The 22,855-nt window shown below is 47.3% G+C and overlaps 2 protein-coding genes across 5 annotated transcripts in view; both read right to left on the bottom strand.

Annotated features, from left to right (window-relative positions):
- Window positions 1–104: 104 nt before the first annotated feature.
- On the bottom strand, window positions 105–12,122 carry MMP23B (matrix metallopeptidase 23B). The gene is made up of 8 exons (XM_048326700.1): window positions 11,049–12,122; window positions 7,176–7,288; window positions 5,679–5,818; window positions 4,377–4,544; window positions 3,590–3,754; window positions 3,264–3,374; window positions 2,287–2,413; window positions 105–1,805 (listed from the first exon to the last, which is right to left on the bottom strand). Exons 1-8 carry the CDS (start codon window positions 11,217–11,219, stop codon window positions 1,631–1,633), a joined length of 1,170 nt encoding a protein of 389 aa, XP_048182657.1. The 5' UTR covers window positions 11,220–12,122; the 3' UTR covers window positions 105–1,630.
- A 6,252-nt stretch (window positions 12,123–18,374) lies between these two features.
- Window positions 18,375–22,855, bottom strand: part of MIB2 (MIB E3 ubiquitin protein ligase 2) — a 38,017-nt gene continuing 33,536 nt past the window's right edge. For all 4 annotated transcript variants that reach the window (XM_048326687.1, XM_048326689.1, XM_048326688.1 and 1 more), the window contains 4 exons: window positions 22,381–22,559; window positions 21,190–21,374; window positions 20,393–20,458; window positions 18,375–18,769 (listed from right to left, as the gene is read on the bottom strand). In XM_048326687.1, the coding sequence (XP_048182644.1) occupies window positions 18,528–18,769; window positions 20,393–20,458; window positions 21,190–21,374; window positions 22,381–22,559 (672 nt within the window). In that variant the 3' untranslated portion in view covers window positions 18,375–18,527. The remainder of the gene's footprint in view (window positions 18,770–20,392; window positions 20,459–21,189; window positions 21,375–22,380; window positions 22,560–22,855) is intronic.

The raw sequence follows: 22,855 nt of genomic DNA, 5'->3' as shown, positions 1-22,855 counted from the left end.
TTTGTTTTGTTTTCCTTGTAAATTTGTAGAATTAAAATACATTTTCAATTGTTTAATAGTGTGAAGGATTTCATTGCTTCACATGCAGCAAAGTGGGATGTTGGTGACAGTAAAGAGAGTTTATTTTTTATTTTAAGTAAGTAAATTGTTTGTGTCTGAATATATTTGGGGCAAAAAAAAAGAAAAAAAGACAATTCTGAGGTTTGTGTCCTGTTACCTTGGAGAGACTCCCTGACCACATTGTTTTTTGTTCTGTAAATGTATTTACAGTGGTGCAAAACTAATTACTCTATTGTTTTATAAAACAAAAAGATTTAATATGGAGACTTGAAACTTTATTTTCTATGAAAGTTGTTGTTGCTTTTTTTTTAAAAATATGCCCTTTTTCCATGCAGAGAAGAGCTCAGGTTTAGTGGTTGTGTAATGCCACATTCCAGTCCTTTCTGGGGCAAGAGGAGAAGGAGGAGTCATGTTGGAATCTCATCCTCTGGAGCCCCTGATTTGTGAAGCTGTCACTTTGTTCTGGGAACAGGGAGATCTGGAAAACACCACATTTTCATGCAACCACAGCTGGGCACCAGGCCAGCAAGGGATTAACTCAAATCCTAAACATTTTATCAGTTTCAGTACGTTCTGGAGAGTTTTCCTGGGTCGTGTGCAACGTGGATGTGCTGCAGTTGTGGCGAGTTGGGAAAGCAGTCTGGTTGTTTTCCTGTGGAGGAAGACAAATCCCTGTTCCCCTCTGAAGGAGAAACAGCTGAAACATTCCTGATTCCAGAAGCTTCCCCAGGAACCCACTGAAAAGCAGGAGTGCAGGGAAGCTCTGAAGGATTAAACCATGACCCCACTGCATAGTTTGGCTATGACATGGAATGATTCCCTTCCCAGCTTCCCTGCCCCCAGCTTTGCCAGTCACTCCTAAGCTCTTTTCCAGCTGGATGTGGCACTTTAACCTCATTCTGGGTGCCTGGAGGAGGAAACCACCTCATCTCCCCCAGGACTCAAGGCTCAGACCCCTCAAGGACCAAGCTCTGAGCACTAAATGCCTGTTTGGGATAAGAGGAAAACCCACAGACCACAGGAAAGCACTTTGGGGGAAAAGCTTTGCTGTGGATCCTTGAACTGAACAGCTTGGAATGGACAACTGAGGAGCAAACCAGGGTTTGTGTGATCCTCATCCTTCTGACCAGTGAAAGAAAAGTGAAATTAAGGCTTAACCTTGTAATTTCTTCTATTGCACTGCACCAGGGTGTAAAAAATGGCAGGAAAACATTCCCAGAGTATAAAACTTGTCCTTTTCCTGCCATCCCAGTGTTCTGGGGCTGGGGCAGAGTCTGCTCTTGGATTGCAGCAGTTCACAGTGCCCCACACAGCTCTGTCTGACACTTTTCTTACAAAAACAATGGTTTTTAATCCTCTGTACAGCAAATAGTTGATAAATTCTTTGTCATTAAAACGAATCTGGAAGAGTTTGACATCCCAGTAACAGTCTCAGAGTCTCTTTTGCCCAGGGTACCGAAGCAGCTGATGGAGAATTCAGTTGCACTACTGGAGATTAAAAATAAAATGCCAAAGAAACAATTGGAAACAGAAGCAGCAGGAACTTGGAAGGGCTCATTCCAGGGCTGTGTCAGTGCTTCAGTCTGATTCTCCAGGAATAAGTAGTCAGGATTCTTTCTTTTTTCTTCACTATGCAAGTGTAAGTTCCTTCATTAATTGCATTTGCAATGATGCTCATGTGATCTTCATTTAGGGATAAATAACCTGGATATGAATATTCCAGAAGCTCCTTATCTTTGTACCAGCTGTCAGAAGAAAAAAATAATAGAAATTAAACTGAATATTTGTGGTAGGGGTTATTTCTACTAAGAAATTTTGCTGAATAAGTGTAGAGCAGAGACTTTAACAAAACACAGTTGAGGTTTAGTCTGTATTTCAGGTGGAGAATGAGGTTTAACAGGGCACAGTCCTGAGTCTAAACCAACTCATGGATTTGAGCCAACCTAAATTTTAGATACATCCAGAACCTGTTCATAATTTAGTAACAACCAATTAATTATTAACTGAAAGGCTAAATTTAAATTTCAGGTTTTTCTGCAGAATATAGCCAGGGAACTTGGCTTGATGGTAGGAATTAGCTTTGTGCAACAGATACAGATTGGATTTTATCCTTTTTAAGCTCCAGATTATAAACTCCATTCTTCTTTACCCTGCTTTGTCATCCTTCCTCATGGTTTTTGGTGTGTAGAGTCTGCTAAGGCCTGGGAGAAGAGACAGAGCACTTACTAGACTTTGCCTTTTTTATGGATGATCTTCTGCCCGCAGCGGAAGGTGACGTTCCTGCCCTCAGAAACTGTCTTGGTTTTGGTCCTTGGTGGGGGCAGAGTGGGGGGCACCGTTGGAAATGGGAATTCTGTCCAGGGAGAGAAGGAAATGGCAAAGTTAACGAGCTTTAGCCACCTCAAAACACTTTCACAAAATCATCATTTAAGGAGCCTTAAAAGTATTCATTTAGAAGTGCCTTGTTCTGAGCAGTTATTGGACAGACAAGTAATAATTAATGGGCAAAGATAAAAATTCTGTGGTGTGTGAACTGAGGTGGATAAAAATCAACTTCCCCCTTCACAGCTATGGAAGAGGAGATGAACAGGCCAGTGCCTGAAAAGCCCATGGAATATCTGGGTTTGTAATTATCTGATTGCATCTTTCATTAATGTGGTCTAAAGGAGTATCTCTGTGCTGAAGAAAGAGGCACTGGTTATACAGGACATCCTAAGGCCAGTAGTATTTATCTGCATTTAATTCCACAGCTGCAGCAACTTAACCTGGTCCTGCATTGATTCCTCATCTGGATCCATAACCTGAGACTGGATCAGGTGATTAACATCCCTTATCTCCTGTTCTGTGGAGCAGCTCCAGTCCAGCTGTGCTGGAGCTGTCCTTTGTCTTGTTTCTGTCCCCTCCCTGCTTCAGGACCTGCTCTGCAGCCCCTCTCTCTGCATGGCTATTCCCTGGCTCAGCTACACCAGAGAGGAATGGGACAATTTAATGTTCTACTCCATAAATGTTTAATTAGTCCTCGTTCCAGGCCTGGATCTGGACTCAGATGTACAAGACACCATCTCTGTTGTGCTGCTTGGAGTTGGATCACTTGTGTCCACTGAGTTCTGGTGTGAAATTAAGATCCTCCCTATCCCAACCTCCCTTTTACCTCCTCCCTCTGTGCAGCCCTCACCCCAAATCCCAGAAAAACCCCTGGATACCGTAGCAGAAGTCACAGGTGGACGGGCAGTGCTTCTTCATCAGCTTCCTGCGCTTCTCACAGAAGCCTTTTTTTGCCCACGATGGGCACATAAATAACCTGTCCTTACAGCCTGAAACAGGAGGAGAGGAGGTGTCAGAGGGGCTGGGGGAGATGGAGAGACCCAATTTAGGTGAAATTCGTCCGTTTGTGCTCAGAAGGAACAACGTGGAGCTGGGATGGGGAACGATCTAAAGCAGGAGCACAAGAGCTGGAGGTGGGATGTGACACCATGAGAGCTCCACAGCATCCAGGCAAAGCCCTGCAGAGCAGATCCCTGCTCCTCACCGTAGAGCCTGTGGATTCCCCACACCTCATCCTGGGAGATGGTCTTTTTGCCAGTCAGGGTGGCGTTGATGTGCATGAGGGCGTTGGGGTTCAGGGAGTGCATGAGGCCCAGGGCGTGTCCGATCTCGTGGGCTGCCACATGGACCAGGTCTGTGAGCCAAACTCCTGGGGGAAAAGGAAAACCAGCTGGAATTGTGTGTCATATCAAAGTACAACTGGTGTACAGCTCTGCTTTATCCCACAATTCTTCCTGGTGGAAAACCAGGGGGAAGATTTCAGCAGTAGAACAGGCAATGTTGTTCCAGTTTCATCTTCTCCGTAGCTGCTTGGGCCCAAACAGAGCCAATTATTTCCATGTGCTTCTAATTTCCAGCAGCAGGACCCAGAGCAGTGCCAGGCTCCAGGAGAGCTGCTCTGGACCAGCAAAGTTTGACCCAGTGCAATAGTGACCCTCCTCACTTTGTTCCCACAGCCCTGAGCTGAAGAAATGGGATTGGGAAGATTCCAGTCTGAAAGAGGTTTGACCTCTGCATCCCCCACAGCGTGGAGTCAAACTCAAGCCTCTTGGCAGCACCCAGCACGTGGATTTTAACTAAGGATGTGGTTGAACTATCCAGTAATTCCACTAATTCCAGTAATTCCAGCAAGAAATGGCCCTGCCACCGCACAGCTGGAGGAACGACTTCCAAACCCACAATAAAATCCCAACTGTTTCTGTTGTCTCTTTCCCAGATCAGGCAAATCCCAGACTAAATCCCAGGCCTCCACCATGTGCTCCCTGTGTTACCTTTCTTCCAGCTGAACCTGGTGTCCCCCAGGATCCAATACTCATGGTCATCAAAGTGGATTTCTCCATGGGGTGGGAAGAAGGCGTGGGCCAGTTCCCCCGTGGTGCCATCGAAGCAGTGGTGGGTCAGGGACTCCAGGCAGTCCGTGTGGTTGATGGAGTAGAAACCTGTGGAAAAAGCAGCAGGTTGAGGGGTATCCAGCAGGATCAGCCTGCCAGGAAGCCCCTGGATCACTGGAAAGGTCTCTGGTGGGATCCCAGGTTTTTTCCAACCTCCAGAGCCACAAAATGAAGCATAAATGCAAAGCATTTCTCAGGACTGACAGCAACACTCAGCCCCGTGCTGACCCTGGATTTAGAGCTGCTCCAGTGAATTTGTTTTCCAGTGGGGAATGCTGAGCTCCTTTTGCAACACCACGTGGAAATGATCTTTTTGAGGGAGAGGCTGGACAGAGCTGATAACCCCTGGATTGCTCCATTTTGAACGTAAATAAGCAGATGCTTTGGAGTCATAGCTGCAGCAGGATCACAGTGGATCCTGAATCCCTGGAATTGGGCACTGGGAGCTCCAGGTGGTGGCAGGACAGAGTCCTGGGAGGAACATCACGTCCTGCAGCACCAGAGGGGAACGTGTTGCAAAATGAGGGTGAATCTGCCGGCTGTGCCCTTGGCACAGGGAATCTGTGCTTCACACACAGAAATCCCAAACAGAATTGACATCTGGGCTTGAGGCTGAGCAGGAAACACCTCAGCACTGACCTTTTCTAGGCCCCAGGAAAACTCAGGAGCAGCCACAGAGCACTTGAGGGGAGGAGGGAAGGGATGGAGCAATGACTGCACCAGTGGGACCAGCGAAAGGGAGCCTGAACCCACCAACAGCTGGAATCCTTCACCTGCTCTGTGTGACCCTGGGGCTGTCACTCCACCTTCCAACACTCCGTTTCACCATCTGTGGAGTAAGAACCTGTGGATTCTTATTCTCCTGTGGCTTTCCCCACCTGTGGGATCCCACCCCAGAATCTGAGGATTCACTCTTGGCAAATGCCTGAAACTTCCCAACCACCATTCACAGAAAGTGTGAATTGTGACATTAATATTTCCTTGAGCAGACAAAAGCAGTTTTCCTCTGCCTGCCTAAAGGCAAAAGGACACCCCAAACCTTATCCAAGAGGCGCTGCTGAGTCCACACAGCACGGGAGGGCTCTCCTGCCTCCCAACTCCTGGATTACACACTGGAATTGCTGGAGTTAGCACACCCCACAGCTCCCTGCCCCAGCTCAGGATCCCAGGGGGGGGACTCACCAATTTTGAGGTCACTGGGGAGGTGCCGTGGGACCTCCCTGAAGCTGAACGGGGACACCTCGCTCCACATGCGGAACGCGGCCGCCAGCCCCCGGCGCGTGTCCCTGGCACTCAGGAGGTTCCTTGGGAAGGACAGGATCCTGCAGGGACACACAGGACAGCCTCAGGAAAACACCCCTGGCTCCTCAAACAGCTGGAGGCTCTCCAGGGCTGCTTCAATCAAGGATTTCTCCAGTGTTTCAAGGCACTCACTGCAAGAGGTTCGGATCAGGAGTAGCTGGAGCTGGATGATAATAATATTTAATAAAGCCCCCAGAGGGGTGAATAAATTCCTGATATTCTTTACAATCACATGTTCTGGACTAACTCCAGCTTTTGTTCTTCCTCTCCTGCACAGGTTCTCTTGGAAAACTGTTTTTATCCTGATTATGTCCCAGTCTGCTGTGCAGTGTCGCCAGAAGAAGAAAGAGCTGCATTCCAGCAGCAGGGAATTCTTGCTCCTGACCCTTGGGCTCCCACAGATGTGCAGACACTGGTGTGGAATACTGTCAGGCAGCACTTCCAAAAGAGTTCCAATGGATGTCAAAGGTTTGATAGGAAAACAAGTTATTTCCTTGGAAAAAATCCATAGGAAAAGGAGTTATTTCCTTTGGAAAAAAATTCTAATCCCTCAGGATAGAGACTCAGAAGAGGTTTTTGCTTAGGCCACAGGGCAAACTCTGGGAAAACTCCTGGTAAAAGCTGGGAGAAGCCCTGCTTGGACCATGGAAATGCACGGGTGGCTCCTAGGAACTTACCTCGTCCCACAGGAAGATCTGCATTCAGGGAATTGCCTCAAGTGGAGCAATTGGGAAAAGCTGGGCATATTCTCTATCCCCTCTGGATGTTTTTTAGCTATGCTGATTATGTTCTCCCCTCGTCCCAGCACATCCTAAAGGGAGCAGAAGGTTTCGTATCAAGCCAGGCTGTTCATGAGGGCAAACCTGGGCAATGAAGGCTCTCACGAGGCTGAGCCTGTTTGGGATGAGCACAAGGGGAAGGAGTAGAGCCTTCCCTCACCACGGGACTGTCATCAAGGGCTTTTTATTGTTTATTTGTCAGCAGGCACAGTGAGAGAGATTCCTAAAATCCCTCGGCACTGAGAGCCCTGCAATCACAGAAATCCTGGGGTCACATTCCACCAGTGATCTCCCTCGGCGCGGATTTCGGTTCATACAGAGCTCTTAAAAAACCACCAGGATGACAGAACTAATCCTCAATCACGACCTTCTGAGGGAGGTCCCTGTTGTGGGGAGTCTGAATCTTCCCTGAACAGTTCCACTCCAGTGAGAGGTGCAGCATTTGTCAAAATATTCCTGCTGTGGAGTGGCTTCAGCAGCTCTCCCTGCCCTGGCACACGGCTCAGCAAAAGCCTCAGGGCCAAGATCCAAAGCCATTGGATACAGCAGGAAAAGCTCAGGCCCCAGGATCATTTTTGGGGCTCATTCCAGGCCTTACTTGTAGGTGAGGTTGAAGTGGTCCCACTTGAGGTGCCCCGGGGTGATCGTGTAGCGTCTGCTCCGCGCCGGGGGCCGAGGAGGAGCTGGGATGTGCAGGGCTGAGACATCTTCCTTAAAGACAAAACAGGAGGTTGGAGGAGATGGGAGAGACTCCAGGACGGTGTAGAATAAAAACTTCGTGAAACAGGACACCTGGGGGCTGGGGAGCACCGATGGTTCTGCCTTGGGGGTATGCAAGGGATGAGACTGGTCCTGCATCATCCCAAAACAGCCACTCTCCTCCTGGAGAGCAGAACTGAGGCCTCAGGAGGCTCCTGGCCACAAGAAGTGCTGCAGCTCTGCCTGGAAAGTTTTCATTTCCTCCTCTCTTTGCCACAGAAGAAATGTAAATCTGGAGAAATGACTAAAACAGGCAACTCTTTGTGCAGGGAGCTCTTTCAGAGAGCTATGCTGTGCATCTGAAATGCCTTCAAAGCAAACAGGAGCCCTGGAAACCCTGGAGTGCCTTTAAAGCATCGAACAGCAAAAGCCATCACATTTTGTGACACGTCTGACTCCAGCTAGAAAAGCCTTTTAGTACCTGGAGGGAAATGAATGGGACCCAACAAGGTTTTCTGGAAGTCTTCCAGCTCTGTCTCCCCTTTTTGGGGCTGAGACACTGAAAATCTCTGGGCTCCAGAGGCACCAAGAGCCACAGACAGTGGCCATGGTACAGAAGCTGCACCACGAGAGTCTGTCCGGCCTCACAGCACATTCCACAGGCAGCAAGAGCTGTCTCCAGTTTCCTCATGGAAGAACTGAGGCCCTGGGAGCCAAAACAGCACATCCCTGCTGTCACAGCAAGGCAGGGGCGAGAGAAGAGGCCTGAGGGGACAGCTCCTGGTCCTGCCCGAAGCACGAGCACCTTTCCATGCCTTCAACAGGCTGGCGCAGCTCCCAGCAGGAAACCTTCTCCTGCTCATGTCTGACAGCCCCATTTCCTTCCATCCTGACCTCATCTCAGCACCTTTCTTTCCTCCAAGGACAGATTTCAGTGTTCCCTGCAGCTGGCTCACCCTCAGAAACCAGCACCACCTCTTAAGGACCAGGATGGTGACAGAGCTGGGAGCCAACACCTCCCTGCTGGCTGCAGATTTTGGCAGGGTTTGGATCCCATTTTTTGGTTTGCTCAGCTCCAGGCCTTGCCCCTTCCTCCCTGGGCACGTGGGATGTGGGTCACTGGCTGCCGTCCCTCTCCCTTCACCCCCAGAGGGTTTTAGCTCTGATTCTACTCTGACAATGCCATTTTTTTGGGCTAAGAAAGGAAAATTCTGCCTCCTTTTGAGCAGCACAGGCAAGGTGGAGGATCTGCTGGAGCTGCAAGAGGAGCCAGGAGATTAGCTCATAATTACAGCGTAATAAGGTATTTTCCCCTTTTATTTTTCTCGAAGTTCTTTCAAGTAGAGGAGAATTATGCAAATCCTCCCTTTGTTGTTTTCTCCAGGATCCGTGCCAGGATTGGGGCTGGTTACACATTTATCCTGGCATCAGGATTACTGGGAATTCTGTCAGTCTCCAGAAGACTCTGACTCAGGAGTTGTTAACTTCACACTGGGGTGAGCGAAGTGTTAAAGCTCCTCAGGGTTTCTCTGTCCTCGTGCTGGATGTTCTGGCAAAGCTGGGGCACTCTGGATTTGCAACCCAGCCTCTACAACCCACCGACCCCACAGCTGGTGCCATTCCCAGTTTCTGGGGCACAGGGAGCAGCAGCACAGCCCAGTTTGTCTCCTCTGGCTGTTAAATCCCTCCAGCACAGGGGGAATCCTGAGCTCTCCCAGTCCCCTGGGACAACTCCAGCCAGACGGAGCCTGCTGGCTTCTCCTTCTGCAAGGAAAACTGCAGCCCCAAGGGAGGAAAACGATTTCTTTTCTACAACCACTGAGCATGAAAGCTTAAAGCCATTAGTGCTGAATAGACAAAGGGGGGAAATTAAAATAATGTCTCAGTTGTCCTCAAAATCCAAACCAAGGAGATCAGAGCATCAGTCACTGACCTGTGGGATCCAGGGAGGTGCCGAGGGTCGAGTTCTTTGCTCAAACCTGGGCTCTGCTCTCCTCCAGGCTCTGTTTTAGCCATCACTGGCGCAACAAAGATGCTTTTAATTAACAGAAAGTGTCAGCCAAATGAATGGGGGAAGGGTGGGGAACCACCCAAAGGCTGCAGCTCAGGCCTGGGGGTCAGACAGCAGCGCAGTGACCCAGTTAAAAACCCCCAGCACAATCAAAGGATCTGGCTGGGTGCCAAAGAGCCAAGATTTTGGGGATATATGGAACTGAAAAGGTCAGACACCCCCAGGAAGAAACCCAGTGAGCTGTGGGTTAAGGTCTCAAATACTCCAAATGTTTGGGAGATACTGGAAGGAGAGTATTAAATTCTCTCTCTCAACAATATATATATTAAATATATATATAAATTCTATCTACATATAAAAATAATAGAAATAATATATAAAAATATATAAAGATAAATTATAGATGTAATATAATGATATATAATAGAAAGTATATATAAAAATAATACAAGTTTTCTAGAAAACTAATATGAATCTTATATTAAAATAAGATCAATTTTATTTAAAATTTATATTAAAATAAGATCAATTTTGTATAAAAAGATCAATTTTATATTAAAATAAGATAAATGTTGTAATAAGATAAATTTTATGATAAAATAATACCAGTCATATATATAATAATATTAATTATATATATAAAAATAAATGAAAAATTTAAAAATACATACATATATAAAGGGAGACACTGGCCAACAGCCCTGCTCTGAATTATTCACCCTGTGCACTCAGACCTCCAGTAATTTACTTCACTGAACTGTAATGACTGTAATTAATTCCCTTCTCCCTCCCAGCCATGCAGTTCCCCTCAAGCCAAACAGACACATCACTCTGAATTAGGACCAATTAATGCCTGAGCATGTGATGCAAATGAAGGGGGTAGTGCCAGGATGTTCATACACACAAAAACCAGGAGAGGATGTACCTAAAGATTCTTTTTTTAAATAAAATTCAAGGCTAAAATTAAGCTAAAGGAAAAAGTGAAGATCAACTTGTGAGAGTCCCAGAGCTTTGCCATGGTCACCTCTGGATTCAGTGTCCCAGCACATCCTGCCCAGGGATGGACCCCAAAACAGAGGCAGCCGAGAGTTCTGGAGGTCCCAGCTTAGACCCCACACCACAAACCCTGGAGCGCAGGGAAGCTCAGCTCAGCTCAGCACAGAAATCCCAATCCAGGCAATGCCACATCAGCCTGGGCTGGGCAAGTGGGGAATCCACAGGAACAGCCAAAGCTCCGAGGGAAAACCACCCCAACCTTCTGGGAGTTCCCTGTTTGCTTGTCCCAGGCTGCACACACAGCTCCAACCCCCTGATTCCTCTGGGATGCACAATTATCTTCTGGGATCCTTTGCAAGAAGAGGGGGCTCAAACAGCCCTAAACACATCTTGTTGCCTTCTCAGACATTTCTCTATTTAGATCTTTTTAATCTATAGATCCATTTATCTACTGACATCTATTTCTCTATTCAGATCCATTTATCTATAGATCTGTTTAGATCTACCCCTCTATTTAGATTTATTTAGAGATTTATTCAGATCGATTGATCTAGATATTTACATATTTATCTCTTTATTTAGATTAGATCTTTAGATATTTATCTCTTTAGATTAGATCTTTAGATATTTATCTCTTTAGATATTTATTTAGATATTTATCTCTTTAGATCCCAGCCTCTAACTGCAACACACAATCACCTCTATTTGACACCCCACACCCTACTCCCCTCCCAGGCGTTTGAGAAGCAGATCCCTTCTCCTCACCTGAATTTCCTGAACTGCAGCTCCAGCTGGATATTCCACAACCACCAGCAAAGCCAGCGCAGGGAACAGACACAAAAATCCCACCGTGGTTCTCCAGCCACTGCTCTTCTTCTTGTCCAGGGACAGGGAGCTTTTCCTTCTGCCTGCAGAAAGTTGTTCTGCCTGATCCATGTCGTCCTTTAGGAGTTTTTGGAAGGAGATGGGACAGGCACTCAAGACATTCCCTGCACAGAATGCATCTGTAATCCTTGAGCTCACATTTGGAGCGTTTGTGAGTAGCCCTGCAGCTACTGCCAGAGCTGTGCAGAACCAGTGGAGTTTCAAAAAGCTCTAAAAAAAAAAATTAAAAAAAAAAATAGAAAAAGGAAAAAAAAAAGTAGACTTTACATTAAGCCTCTTTCCAATGTGCCAAAGATTCTCTCAGGCTCTGCCAAGTGGGATCATGTTACTGCAGCTGAAAGTTGGGCTGGCGGAGCAACAGCAGCAAAGTGAAACAAGCTGGGGTGGACATGAACTCTTCTCTTTAACTGTGTCATCAACAGAGGGCAAATCTGCAGTTGTCAGCTTTATGGAATGAAAAAAAAAAAAAAAACCAAAAAGCCCAGGGGAGGGGGCAGCAAGAGGAATCCAGAAGGGCAACATCACCCCCTTGGAATGTGTCATTGGGGATGCTCAGCGTCATTTGTCACGGGCTGTCCTCAGGAGCAGATGGAAAATGAGATGCTGGAGAGCAGGCTGGGCCTGTCTGCTTGGGAAACTGCTCAGAGAGTTACAAACTCACACAAAAGTAAACACCAGCCCCTCTTCCATCAAACTTGGCTGGGGATCTGCACGTTTCTGGTGTAATTGGGTTATCAAGTGTTTTCGGAATCACGCTGATTTGGGGTCCCAAAGACTGGCTTGGAGGGGTTTGTCAGCTTGTCTTAAGCTGGGAGGTTCTTTGAGGCATCTCCAGGCACGAATCAATTCAGGACTTTCTGAAAAAGCTTCCTCAGAAACTCTCAGGTTTTCAGAGACTGCTGCACTTTTCTGTCTGGTCCTGAGGAGAGGTGAACTCAACCCCAGTTCTGCCCAGGCAGAGGAAAAGAACTCTGCAAGCTCCCAGCTCCACCAGCAAATGCCAGGGAGGGGGAAGGTCATGTAAAAATTCCTTGGGGGCATTTGAAAGGGTTCAGAAAAGCCTTGTAATTTTAATAATGAAAAAATGCTTTAATTGGAATATTTTCCACCCTAGTTCATAATCAAGCCTGCAGCATTTTATAAGTTTCATATATTTTCAGACTAAAGCCAGCCTGGAGCTTTTAAACAACTCAGGATAAATAAGGCCAGGGAGTCTGGGTGTACAATTTCATGAACATTTTCCTTTTCAATTCTCACCAAGAAAAACCACCACAAAGTGCAGCAGTCGTCCAGACCCCAGGAAAACGACAGGATAAGGAGTAACAGGCAAGGAAGCAATGGATAGGATTACAAAGGGAAGCTGGAAGCAGGAGGAAGAGCACAAAGCCAGGGTCCAGGGCTCTCCCTCCTGTGGAATTGGCTCCCCTCAGCTGCTTGCTGCAGCTTTCTAGGGATGGTTCCTCCTTCCCCAGCAGCACCACTGGCAGAAGGAATGTGCCTGTGCATGACTGAAAAAATCCTTCATCTGGAGCTCCAGGGAGAGATGCAAATGCAGCCCCGTTTGTGGTTTGAGCTGCAATCACAGCACAAAGGGAGAAACTCAACTGATCAGTGCCCTGAGTCCCCGAACTCTCAAAGTTTCTTTTAGAGCCTGCAGATGAGAACAGATTGAGAGGGGAGTCTTGAAGGAAAAACCTGCCTTGGAATGGGGCTCCAAACCTCCAGCCAAGAGCTCTTCTCCAGTAAGGCAGCACTGGCTTGAAAGAAAAATATTGTTATCAAACACAGAGCTGGAAGAACATTGAGTTTCAGTCACGGAACAGCTTTAAGTGCCTCTGCCTCTCCCAGAGCCAGCAGGACTCAGCAGTGCTCGAGGGAGATTTTAATTTATGCTCTGCACACCCACCTCTCCTCCTGCCAGAGCATCCCGGTCCCTCGGGGCAGTTCAATGTCCCCCAGTCCTGACCCAGGGCAGGGCTTTGTCCTGCACCTCGGACAGGCTCAGAGCCCAGCTCTGGGCAGGTGAAGAGACTTGCCCGAGGTCGCTGTGGAATCTGGCAGATCGGGAACCTGAAACCCTCCAAGCACCCACTCACTGCCTCATTTTTGCGAAGGGGAGCACGGGAGCATGAGCTTTGAAGCAGAGACTGGGGACTCACACAAGCACAGCCTGAGGGGACCAACAATTTCCTTCATAACGTAAAGAAAGTTTATGTAAAATCCATCTCAGCACAGCCCCTTGCAAAGCGAGTGCACAGAGCTTTAGTAAAACGCGTTTTTAGCACCTCACTGTTTCTGAAAACTTCTCCATGCAGCTACTAAAGGTTAGCACAGCCAAGAAAACCCTTTTCCATGAGTCACTGAACGATTCTGAATGGGAAGAGACCACGCTGCACACGATCTCTTTTATCTTGTGCTGGCTGAATGGGAGTCTTGGGCTGCAGAGATGATCCACGACCTCTGCGACATTTTAGGATCCTGCTCCCCTGTCAGGTTATCCCTGGATGGATCAGCAGTGAGAGCAGGGTTTCTTGGAAAGCACTTTGCTTTCTCTCCCCTCATGCTGAGCATGCACTGTGCCCATCCACACCGAAATTCAGCACACCCAACCCCACCAAACCCCTGGCTGCAGAGCGCTCTCAAAATGATTCAAGTTTAAGCCAAATATTTGCTGAGAAACCAGCTCAGCAGTAAGGCCAAGACAAACCTCAGTTTTTAGGGCAATGAGAGTCAGATGAGGAGAGCTCCTCTGCTGAGGCACTCAGGACTCCCAGATGCAGCTGGTGGAGCTAAAGGAGCCTCAGGATCTCCTTGCTGTGCCCACCAGCAATGCCCCTGATAAAGTCCCTGCGCCTCTGGAGCCAGCAGGGCACAGAACCCTCAGCTGGAAATACTCCCCACACTTTACCAGGCAGCTGCTGCTGCAGCTCCAGAGTTCTGCTGAGTTTTAGAGGTTCTGGAGTGCAGATATTTGGTTTGGACTCCAGGCAGGATCTGTCATCCTGACTATATTTGGACAGCAGAAACATTCCTGGCGTTGGTTTGTGTCTCTGAGCAGTGGAACACATGACACTGAGGGAATCCATACGGTGTAATGGGGAAAGGGGAGCGAGGCAGGGCACGGAACTGACTCTGCTTTGTCCTCCCTGCGAGCAGCAGGACCTGGATTCTCCATTGTAGGGAGCTGGGATTTTCCAAGCCAACATCCAGGGATGCACATCCCGAGCTCTGGGAAGCAGCAGGCTCCGAACAGCTGTCGGGAGGGAAGGAATGTTGCATAAAACCCACAATGGGCAACGAGGGGCCGTGGAGAACATGAAGCACGGGCTCGTTTGCACAACACGATGCACTCCCCTTGTTCAATCACCTCAGCCTGGCTTTGCTCTTTTCACTCATTTGCTGAAATGTTTGGTTTAAAGCAGGGCTGTGCATTAACACACAACACATGGCTCCCTTCCCCAGGGCAGCCTTTAGCTCAAAATTAAGTATTTTTTCACCTCTATGGATTATTCTTAGCATTTCTCTCCTTTCCTTTGTTCAGCCTCCATGAAATGTTATTTTCAGCACTATTTCCAGTATCTCCACTCCATTTCTCAGGACACTGGCACTGCTTCATCCCAGTCCCCAAAACAACACAAAACCAATCTATGACAACAAATATTACAACAAAACCTGTGCTAAGAGATGCATCAAGAGAACAACCACCAGTCTGACTGTCCCAAAGGAACCGCACCTCTCAGGAAACCTCTTTATTTATTCAGGGCTAAGAGCCTGTTATTCATCACTGGAACAAAACACTCCCATCAGCTTCCCCTGCTGGGATTTGGGAAATCTGCACGGAGGTGGGGAAAGGAGAAGAACTCAATATCTGATGGCTCAAGGCACCAGGAGCAAGATTTTCATCTGCAGGGCACTGCTCCAAAGCCAGGCCACAGGGAATGTGATTTACCACAGAGCAGCTCCACGGTGGCCCACGTGAAAGGAATCAGGAAACCCTCACAGCCCTTCCTTTAAAAAGCACTTACAGATTTAGCCCTTCAGCTCCCAACTTGGGGGGAAAAGAAAACAAAACCAACAACCCAACATTCTTGCATGGTTCCTGTGGGAATGGCACTGAAAATTTGTGCTTTTTCTGTGGGTTGTAGGCTAAAAAAAGGGTTTTGTGTGCTCTAACAGGGAGCAGTGCTCCTGAGGGAGGGGGAGAACAGGAATGTTTGGGGCCTGAAGAGAATTCTCCCACTTTCTGTCCTGCAGCCCCTCGTGATCAGCATCTGCTGATGTTCCTAGAAAAATCCATGCTCTGATGAATAACAAATGAGCTGAAAACAGCTCCAGCTGGCAAGGAAAAAGGAATATTTTGCTTAACTGTCAGTTTGAGCTGCTGCTCACAGAAGGGCCTGCACTGGCCTGACCTCACATTACACGGAGCCCTGACCCCAGGCAGGAGCTCAGCACTGCAGTCCTGGCCACGCAGGGAGCAGAACTTCAGGGATAAAATCAGGGAGAAAGGTTTCTCAGACCACAGGTAACAAAGTGAATCCACACTGAACTAAGAACTGCTTCCCTGGGTGGGGATATTTTTGTCGCTGGTGGGATGTATTAATAAGCTGTTATTAATATTATTAATCCATTTGTGGGTGGACCAATGCTCCTGGAATCCTGGGAGCAGCACTGATTAATGGGAACATAAAGGAGAGATGGGTTCTTTACCTGACTCTGCCTTTTAACTATTTCCCTTCTCTCTACTCCCTCAGTGCCTGTAAAACACAGAATTTTGGCCACACTTCCAAACAAAAGATTTAGAAAATTCTTGTGCCAAGTATGAGTATGAGCTGACCTGTTAAAATTGAAGTTGTACACCAGAAAAACTTGGGAATATTGAAGGCCCAGAGACGCATCCAGGAGATGGCAGAAGCTCCAGGAACTCCTTTGCAGAGGACCCATCCAAGCCTCCTTTTTGGGAGACCAGCTGGTCACAAACATCAAGCAGAAAGCTGCTCATTACCCACACTAATTAACCAACGATGGTATTTGCCTTTAAAGGAGCATTTCCCACTGCTCTGGCATCTCCTTCCCTCCCTGCAGCAGCAGGAACAACTTCCCTGTTCCTATAACCAGCAAGAAATTGAAAACCCAGCAAGAAATCCAATAGGAAATGGGTAGAAAATGATAAAAAGATCTTCCCCCACCTCTCCTGTCTCACGAGCTCTCAGCAGATTTGACACAGGTTTATCAAGGAAGATAAACCAGAACTTCCCTCTCCCTTCCAAAGCCTGAGCTGAGCCCAGTGTGGGGGGCAAAGTTTGCCAAAAACATTCTTGGCACAAAGGGGCACCTGCTGCCTTCTGCCACCTCTTGAGTTGAAAACAGATAAAACATAAAATTGAGGGGAGCTCTTCCCTCCCTTCAAAATCTGTTTTCATTAGCCAGGAAAGGGAAAAAAAAAATCACTTTTAAACAACTTCAATTTCCTGCAACAGCTGCACAGCTTGGAAGTCAAAGGCTGCACTCTTCCTACAATTTTTTTTTCCTTTAGGGAAAAGAATCACTTGGAAGCCTCTCTTCATTTAGCACCCAAAGAAACCATCTTAAAAAAATTAAGCAGATGCTCCATGTTGTTTTTCCTGAATAAAAGGACACCTTTGGAATGAGAGATGAGAATTGCACAACAGATACTGAACATTTTGCCACCTCTGTCCCCTCTCCCCTGGTGCCAGCACAAATACAACACACATGGTGAAATATCCTTCAGCATTTTGGATTTATGGGGAGGCTTGTGAATTAATTATTCTTTAAAAAAAGCTTAGCATGGGGCTGGGGTAATAAATAGTGTGCAAAATGATTCCCTTGTACCAGCAAGTGGTGGATAAAAGCAGCTCTTACAGGATGAAGTTGGCTCAGATTTGTACTTTTTGAGAGCAGCCTTTGCAGAGCACTTTTGTTTTGCTGCCCCACAAAGATTTTGGGGAAATTTCTGACTTATTCCAAAGGGATTCCCATCAGCATGAACTTCTGGGAAAGAATGAGAACCTGCACCTCTGGTTTTTACACCAAAGTTGATTCTGAAATTCAGCTTTATGTTATTTGGGTGTTAAGTACGACCCAAGCAAATAATTTAGGGGTTAAATCCGATCCATTTTCACAGATTTAAAAAAAAAAAACACCTATTGAAACTGTAACAAGCTCAAGTGAATATTTTGGTAAGTATTATCTCTAGGAGGAAAGAATTGGTGAAATAACTTTCTCAATACACCACAGGGTTGTAAGTAATAAATATTCCCATAACCACCACACATTCCACACAGTTCAACATATCTTGAAAAGATTTGCCACCTCTTTGCTAACGAAGAAAGGGAGCAGAGGAACACAGGAATCAGGGTTTTTTTTGTTTTGTTTGTTTAAATATTGCTTTCAATACGTAACAAACAGGAGGTTTGGGCATCATTGTGTCACCAGAGATACCCCCCACACAAAGAGCCACACTTCCACCAAAATTTACTTTACAGGATGACTCAGTGGATAATAATTCTTCACTCAGTTGGAAAACAGTACAGCTGAATTCAGAGTGCAGCTACTGTTTGTACATTCATTTTTAATGCTCAGGAAAATATATACTTTTATTAAGTTTTGCTGCAAAACAAAGAAACAAAAATGAAATCCCTTTTTTTTCCCCCCTCCCCCCATATCTTAATTATTACTATTTATTTTCTTTACACTTTGATTGGAGTATTTAACACCTGCCTTTGGCATTATGGATAGAAAGCTCAGGAGTCTCTGAACACACGGTTGTGCCAAAAAAAGAAAAAATAAAATAAAATATGGAAGAAGAAGAGGAAGAGTGTCACTTAGAGGTCAGAAATATTTGTTGTAACAGATTTTCTCCAATCAGTGTTCACTACTTTTTCTCTAAGGCACACGCTCTGTCTTTAGGACCTCCTGACATCCAGGTTTGCCTCTCGGTGCTGTTGTTGAGCCCCACGGGTTCAGAGGGGGCTGATTTGGGACATCACCTCCCTGTCCCTGACATCTGGGAGAGCTGATCCCCGGGATCTCCTCAGGAATTGAGTGGGAGCTCCCAACAGTCCTGGAGCTGGATGCCTCTGGAGCATCTCCTGGGGAATCTGTTCAGCTCTGCTCTGGAAGTGTGGCTGGGTCAGTGGTGGTGGTGGATGAGCAGCACAGGTGAGGGGCTGTCCCCTCCCTGGGACACCACGGCAGAAGGGCCTCCTCCTCCTCCTCCTCCTCCCCCCAGCACATCCCTTCTGTGCTTCCCTCTCTTTTTTCCAGGGAGCCAAACCCCTCAGAGCGTGACAGAAGGGAAGCAGAGGAGGACGTGGGGCCGGGGGGAGCGAAGCCTCCTCAGACAAAGATCTGGATCCTCTCCCGGATGGCCTGGCGGCAGATGGGGCACACGGTGAGGGCAGAGCTGCAGTCTGGGCACGAGCCGTGGCCACACTGGAACACCAGCTTGATCTGGTCGTCGATGCAGATGGGGCAGGTGATCCTCTCCTCCATCTGCCGGTAGCGGCTCTGCAGCTCCTCCATCAGCTTCCTCTGCTCCGTGGACTCGGAGCTGGGGCTGCACTCCACCTCTGTGCTGTCTGTGGGCAGAGCACGGGGTCAGAGCAGGGTTAACCACGGGGTTCTGCCCCTCAGCAGCAGCATTTCACTCACACTGCACTCTCTGCACTGAGTCTCATCCAGGGATTAAATAAAAAGCCTTGGGGTGATGCTTTTTACAGACTGTTGCCTTCCTCTGCTTACTTGCTCAGTGGTTTGGGTGTGTTTGGGGTGGTTTGGTGGTTTGTTTTTTTAATCCTGTCTGAGATTCCTGCCTTGGTGCTCTGGAATATGCTGCTCCCTTCAAGTGAAAATATTCAAAGATGGTTGATGTTCTCACAGGGCCACAAACACTGTGTTCTCTCACCTCCTGGTCACACTCGGGACTCAAATTTCTGGCTAAGAAATGGCTAAGAAATGTGTGTGTGTCTTTCAGAATGAGAAAAGAAAGATTGAGAAGAAACCATCTGAATGACTTGTGTTGATTTTTATGCACATGAAGCTACGCAAGTAAGAGTCATTTGGTCAGCTCTGTGAAATGAAAGAATCCCAAATCCTGCCTAACTGGAGCTTAGGTAAATATTCTCCTGGTTTCAGCTCTCACTGCTCATCTTCTGCTCCTGAATCACTGATTAGGCAGCTTTACACTTCACTTCAGATGTCCCTTTCCTCAGCATTCTGGAATTGCACATCAGTGGTGCAAGAAGTGATTTCAAATCCTCTCCTCAGGGACAGGGAGTTTGTCAAAGGCAAGCACTGAAGACATCACTGCTGGGGAAATCCTGCTGGTATTTGAGAGACCTTGATGTTCCTCCTCCACTGGAAACTTGCCTGCAAATGTCTTATTTGGAATTCCCATCATTATTTTGCTGCCAGTCTGCAGCAAAGACAAATGCTCCTGTCCACTGTCAGGTCAAAGTGGTATTTTTGGCATTGTGCAGCTCCAAAGAGGAGTTCTGGCTCTGCCAGCTGTGCATGCCCAGTGCCATGGGACTGATTCCTGCTTATTTCCCAGGCATCAGGTGACAAGGCTTGAGCCTGACTCCAAAAAGGAGCCCACAATGCTCAGTCACATGCAGCAGGACACACAATTAAACCCTCACGTGCCCTGAGAGTGATCTCAGCCCTCACAAGCACTCTGGGAAAGGCTTCAGTGGCAAAAGCAAACCCTGCTGACATCACAACTCATCCTGACACTGGGAAACGTGGGCAGGAGACAAATCTGTTTGAAACTGGGCTAAAGAGCTTTATGGAAACACTGGGACATGCCAGCCCTGCACAGACACTGATTTCAGCCCAGGGACAAGTGAGGCTTGCACAAGATGTAATTTTCCCTCCCTCATAAATTTTCACTGTTAAATCACCCCATGTGAGAACACACTGGGGAACCTGGGGTTTGCTTTCACTACACAAAGTAAGCCAGGCCCAGGCAAAGCTCCCTTAAATGTCCTGTCCTGTCTATGCAGTTGAGCTTGGCCTGGGTGACCTGAGAAAATCTACTTTTTTTCTCTCTAAAGGTGGATAATGCACACACACACACACACACACAAAAAGCCAAAAGAAATGAACTCTCTTATTTCACTGAAAATCACTGATGCCCCTCAAACTAACACTGTGCAGGACCCTCCCCACAGCCCTGATCAGCAGCAACAGCCAGAACATACCTTGTTTCAGTTTTTTGGTTATTGTCACTTGACATTTGATGCACTTCTTCATCCTCCTGGAGCATTCTACCACAGGTGACACAAGGAGAGATGACAGTTAAGGCCACAACAGACTCAAGAATATCAGATTTGTACAACCTGAGGCCTCCCTGGGTTAACTGAGGATTGTTCCTGCATGGAATGAGGTCACTACCTGCTTCCTGAGCTGTGCCCTATTCCCTTGTTTAATTTTCCCCAGGTCAGCAGCAAACACAACACCTTTAAATCCTCCCTGCTCTGTGCCACTGGAGCTGCTGCACTGATCCCAACAGCTCTGGGGGAAGAGGATGAAGCTCTGGCACAGAGTCCTGACCAAATTCCCTGTGGTCACACTGCGCCGTGTGAGACAAACTTGCTGACAAGTCTGAGCAGGCTGCCCTTAAATCAGCTGAAATGCAAAGAGTTACAAAAGCCAGAGGAGAGGGAAATCCTTCTCAGGAGGTTTCTGAGGGATGAAGCACTGACAGCCAGAACTGAGGCATCTGGCTCTCCCTCTGAATTGCCCAGGCATCTCTGAGCCCAAGCAAAGCTGCCTGGAGTCCCAACCAGCAGGTGGGCAGAACATTCTGTGTTTTTCAGAGATAACTTTGGCTGTCTGAGATGCTGCAATCAGGCTGGGGTTGCTTCAGGACACAAACAGCACAATAGCTCTGTGTCTAAGCAGGGCTGGATTTCTGACAGGGCAGACAGGGAGGCTGGGTGGGGGAACAGGGAAGAAAAACATTTTAAAAAAGGGGAAAAAATCAGTATGGACTCACCTTCACACACAATACTGTGCTGGCATGGGAAGAAATGGATGAGCAAGGCCAGCTCTGAGCAGACCAGGCACTCTGTGGGCACTGCCACGCTGGAGACACTGAGGTTGGTCATGGTGTTGGGCGTGGTGTGCACACGGCGAAGGCTGCAGGTGATGGTTGAGCTCTCTGAAGAAACCTGCTGTTCCCTGCAAGCAGGAGCCAGCAGGAAATGTGAGCCACAAGCTCCTGCAGCAGTGGGTAACACTGAACTGATCCCTGGGAAACACTCCTCCAACAGACAGAGCAGCACATGCTCAGGGAGGATAAACCTGGGAACCTTCCCTGCCCTGCTAGGAACAGCTCAGCTGGGATCCTGACTAGTTCTGTCCAAAAAGAAAGGACAAGAGCAGGGATCTCGAATATTTACACTAGTTGAAACTGCTCTTTTGGAGGTAACAGTAAGGTAACAGCACAATCATCTGCTGAAACCAGTAATGAGAAGTGCCAGCCTGACAAAAATGACATTTTTTAAGCAAAAAGCTCAATCCAACACATACTGAACTGACAATTCCTAGGGAAGATGCTAAAGGGACACATTTCACCTGTAATTTGCAGTGGGCCAGAAGCATGGCCCTCCTCATGGTTCCTCCTCCAGCAGGAACAGCACTGAGCCTGTGCCCTCAGATCAAACAGAACTCTGCTTTCATGTTTGCAAAGTCAAAATCCAAACAAATGCTTCTCAGAACCCGAGCAAAAGCCAGCTTTGACTTGCTATACTCTCCCTTTGGCATCTTCTCAGCTATTTCTCTTATCAGCTTCAAAACAAGTGTTCATCTAGCCCTGGAATAAATTCTGTGGGTTTCGGTGCCCACTCTTTTGTCACACTCTCTTTAAATATCTGTCAATGAAGAATCAAATGAAAGTAAAACAGAACCCAGGATTACTCTGCAAAGTTGCTCTTGGCCTCAGTGGCCAGGCTCCTCTTGGCCTCAGTTTGCATAGAGCCACATTAATCTGCTTTTCCCAACCCTTCCAAACTCAGCACACACCCTCATATAACCCCTCCAGAAACACAGGGCAGCTCCAGAAGAAACAGAAGGTGCTCAGGGTGACATCCAGAGCGTCTCAGAGAGGCTCCATCACTCCTGGAGCAGCTGCAGAGACACCAGAGCTGGGGAAAACTCTGGTTTGCAAGCGTTTCCTGAGGCTTACCTGAATTTCTGTGAGAAGTCTTTGACAATCTGGATGATCCTTCCATCTGTAATGAGGTCCAAAGGAGACTTTCCCCGATGATTTGCATAATTAATGTCTGCTCCTTCTTGTGCTAAGTAGCAGGCAATGGCAGTCCCAACATTCAGCTCCACATTTCCCAAGAAACCAGAAGCCTGCAGCTAAAAGAAGTTGAGAAACACACTCTGTCAACAGAAGCAGCTTCTGATCCTCTGCTCTGATTTGTACCAAAATTTAAATAAAGTCATAAACCTTGTGCTTAAAACTTGGAAGTGCAACTTTTTGAAAGTACACAAAGATTCTTTTGGCCTTTATGTAAATAATGGGTTCAAATCTTGCATTCCAGGGCCAGGAGTGCCTCAGACGGATCCTACCTGGTGATAATCCCTACAAATCAGAGAAATGGGCATTCACTTCTCCAGGGAGTGAAAAGGAAGAAGGTGAAGACTCCACAGAA

Source organism: Corvus hawaiiensis, chromosome 22 (assembly GCF_020740725.1).
Source record: "Corvus hawaiiensis isolate bCorHaw1 chromosome 22, bCorHaw1.pri.cur, whole genome shotgun sequence".
NCBI classification, from domain to species: Eukaryota; Metazoa; Chordata; class Aves; order Passeriformes; family Corvidae; genus Corvus; species Corvus hawaiiensis.
The sequence above is the reverse complement of the archived record's forward strand: the minus strand, read 5'-3'. Positions and strand labels throughout refer to the sequence as shown.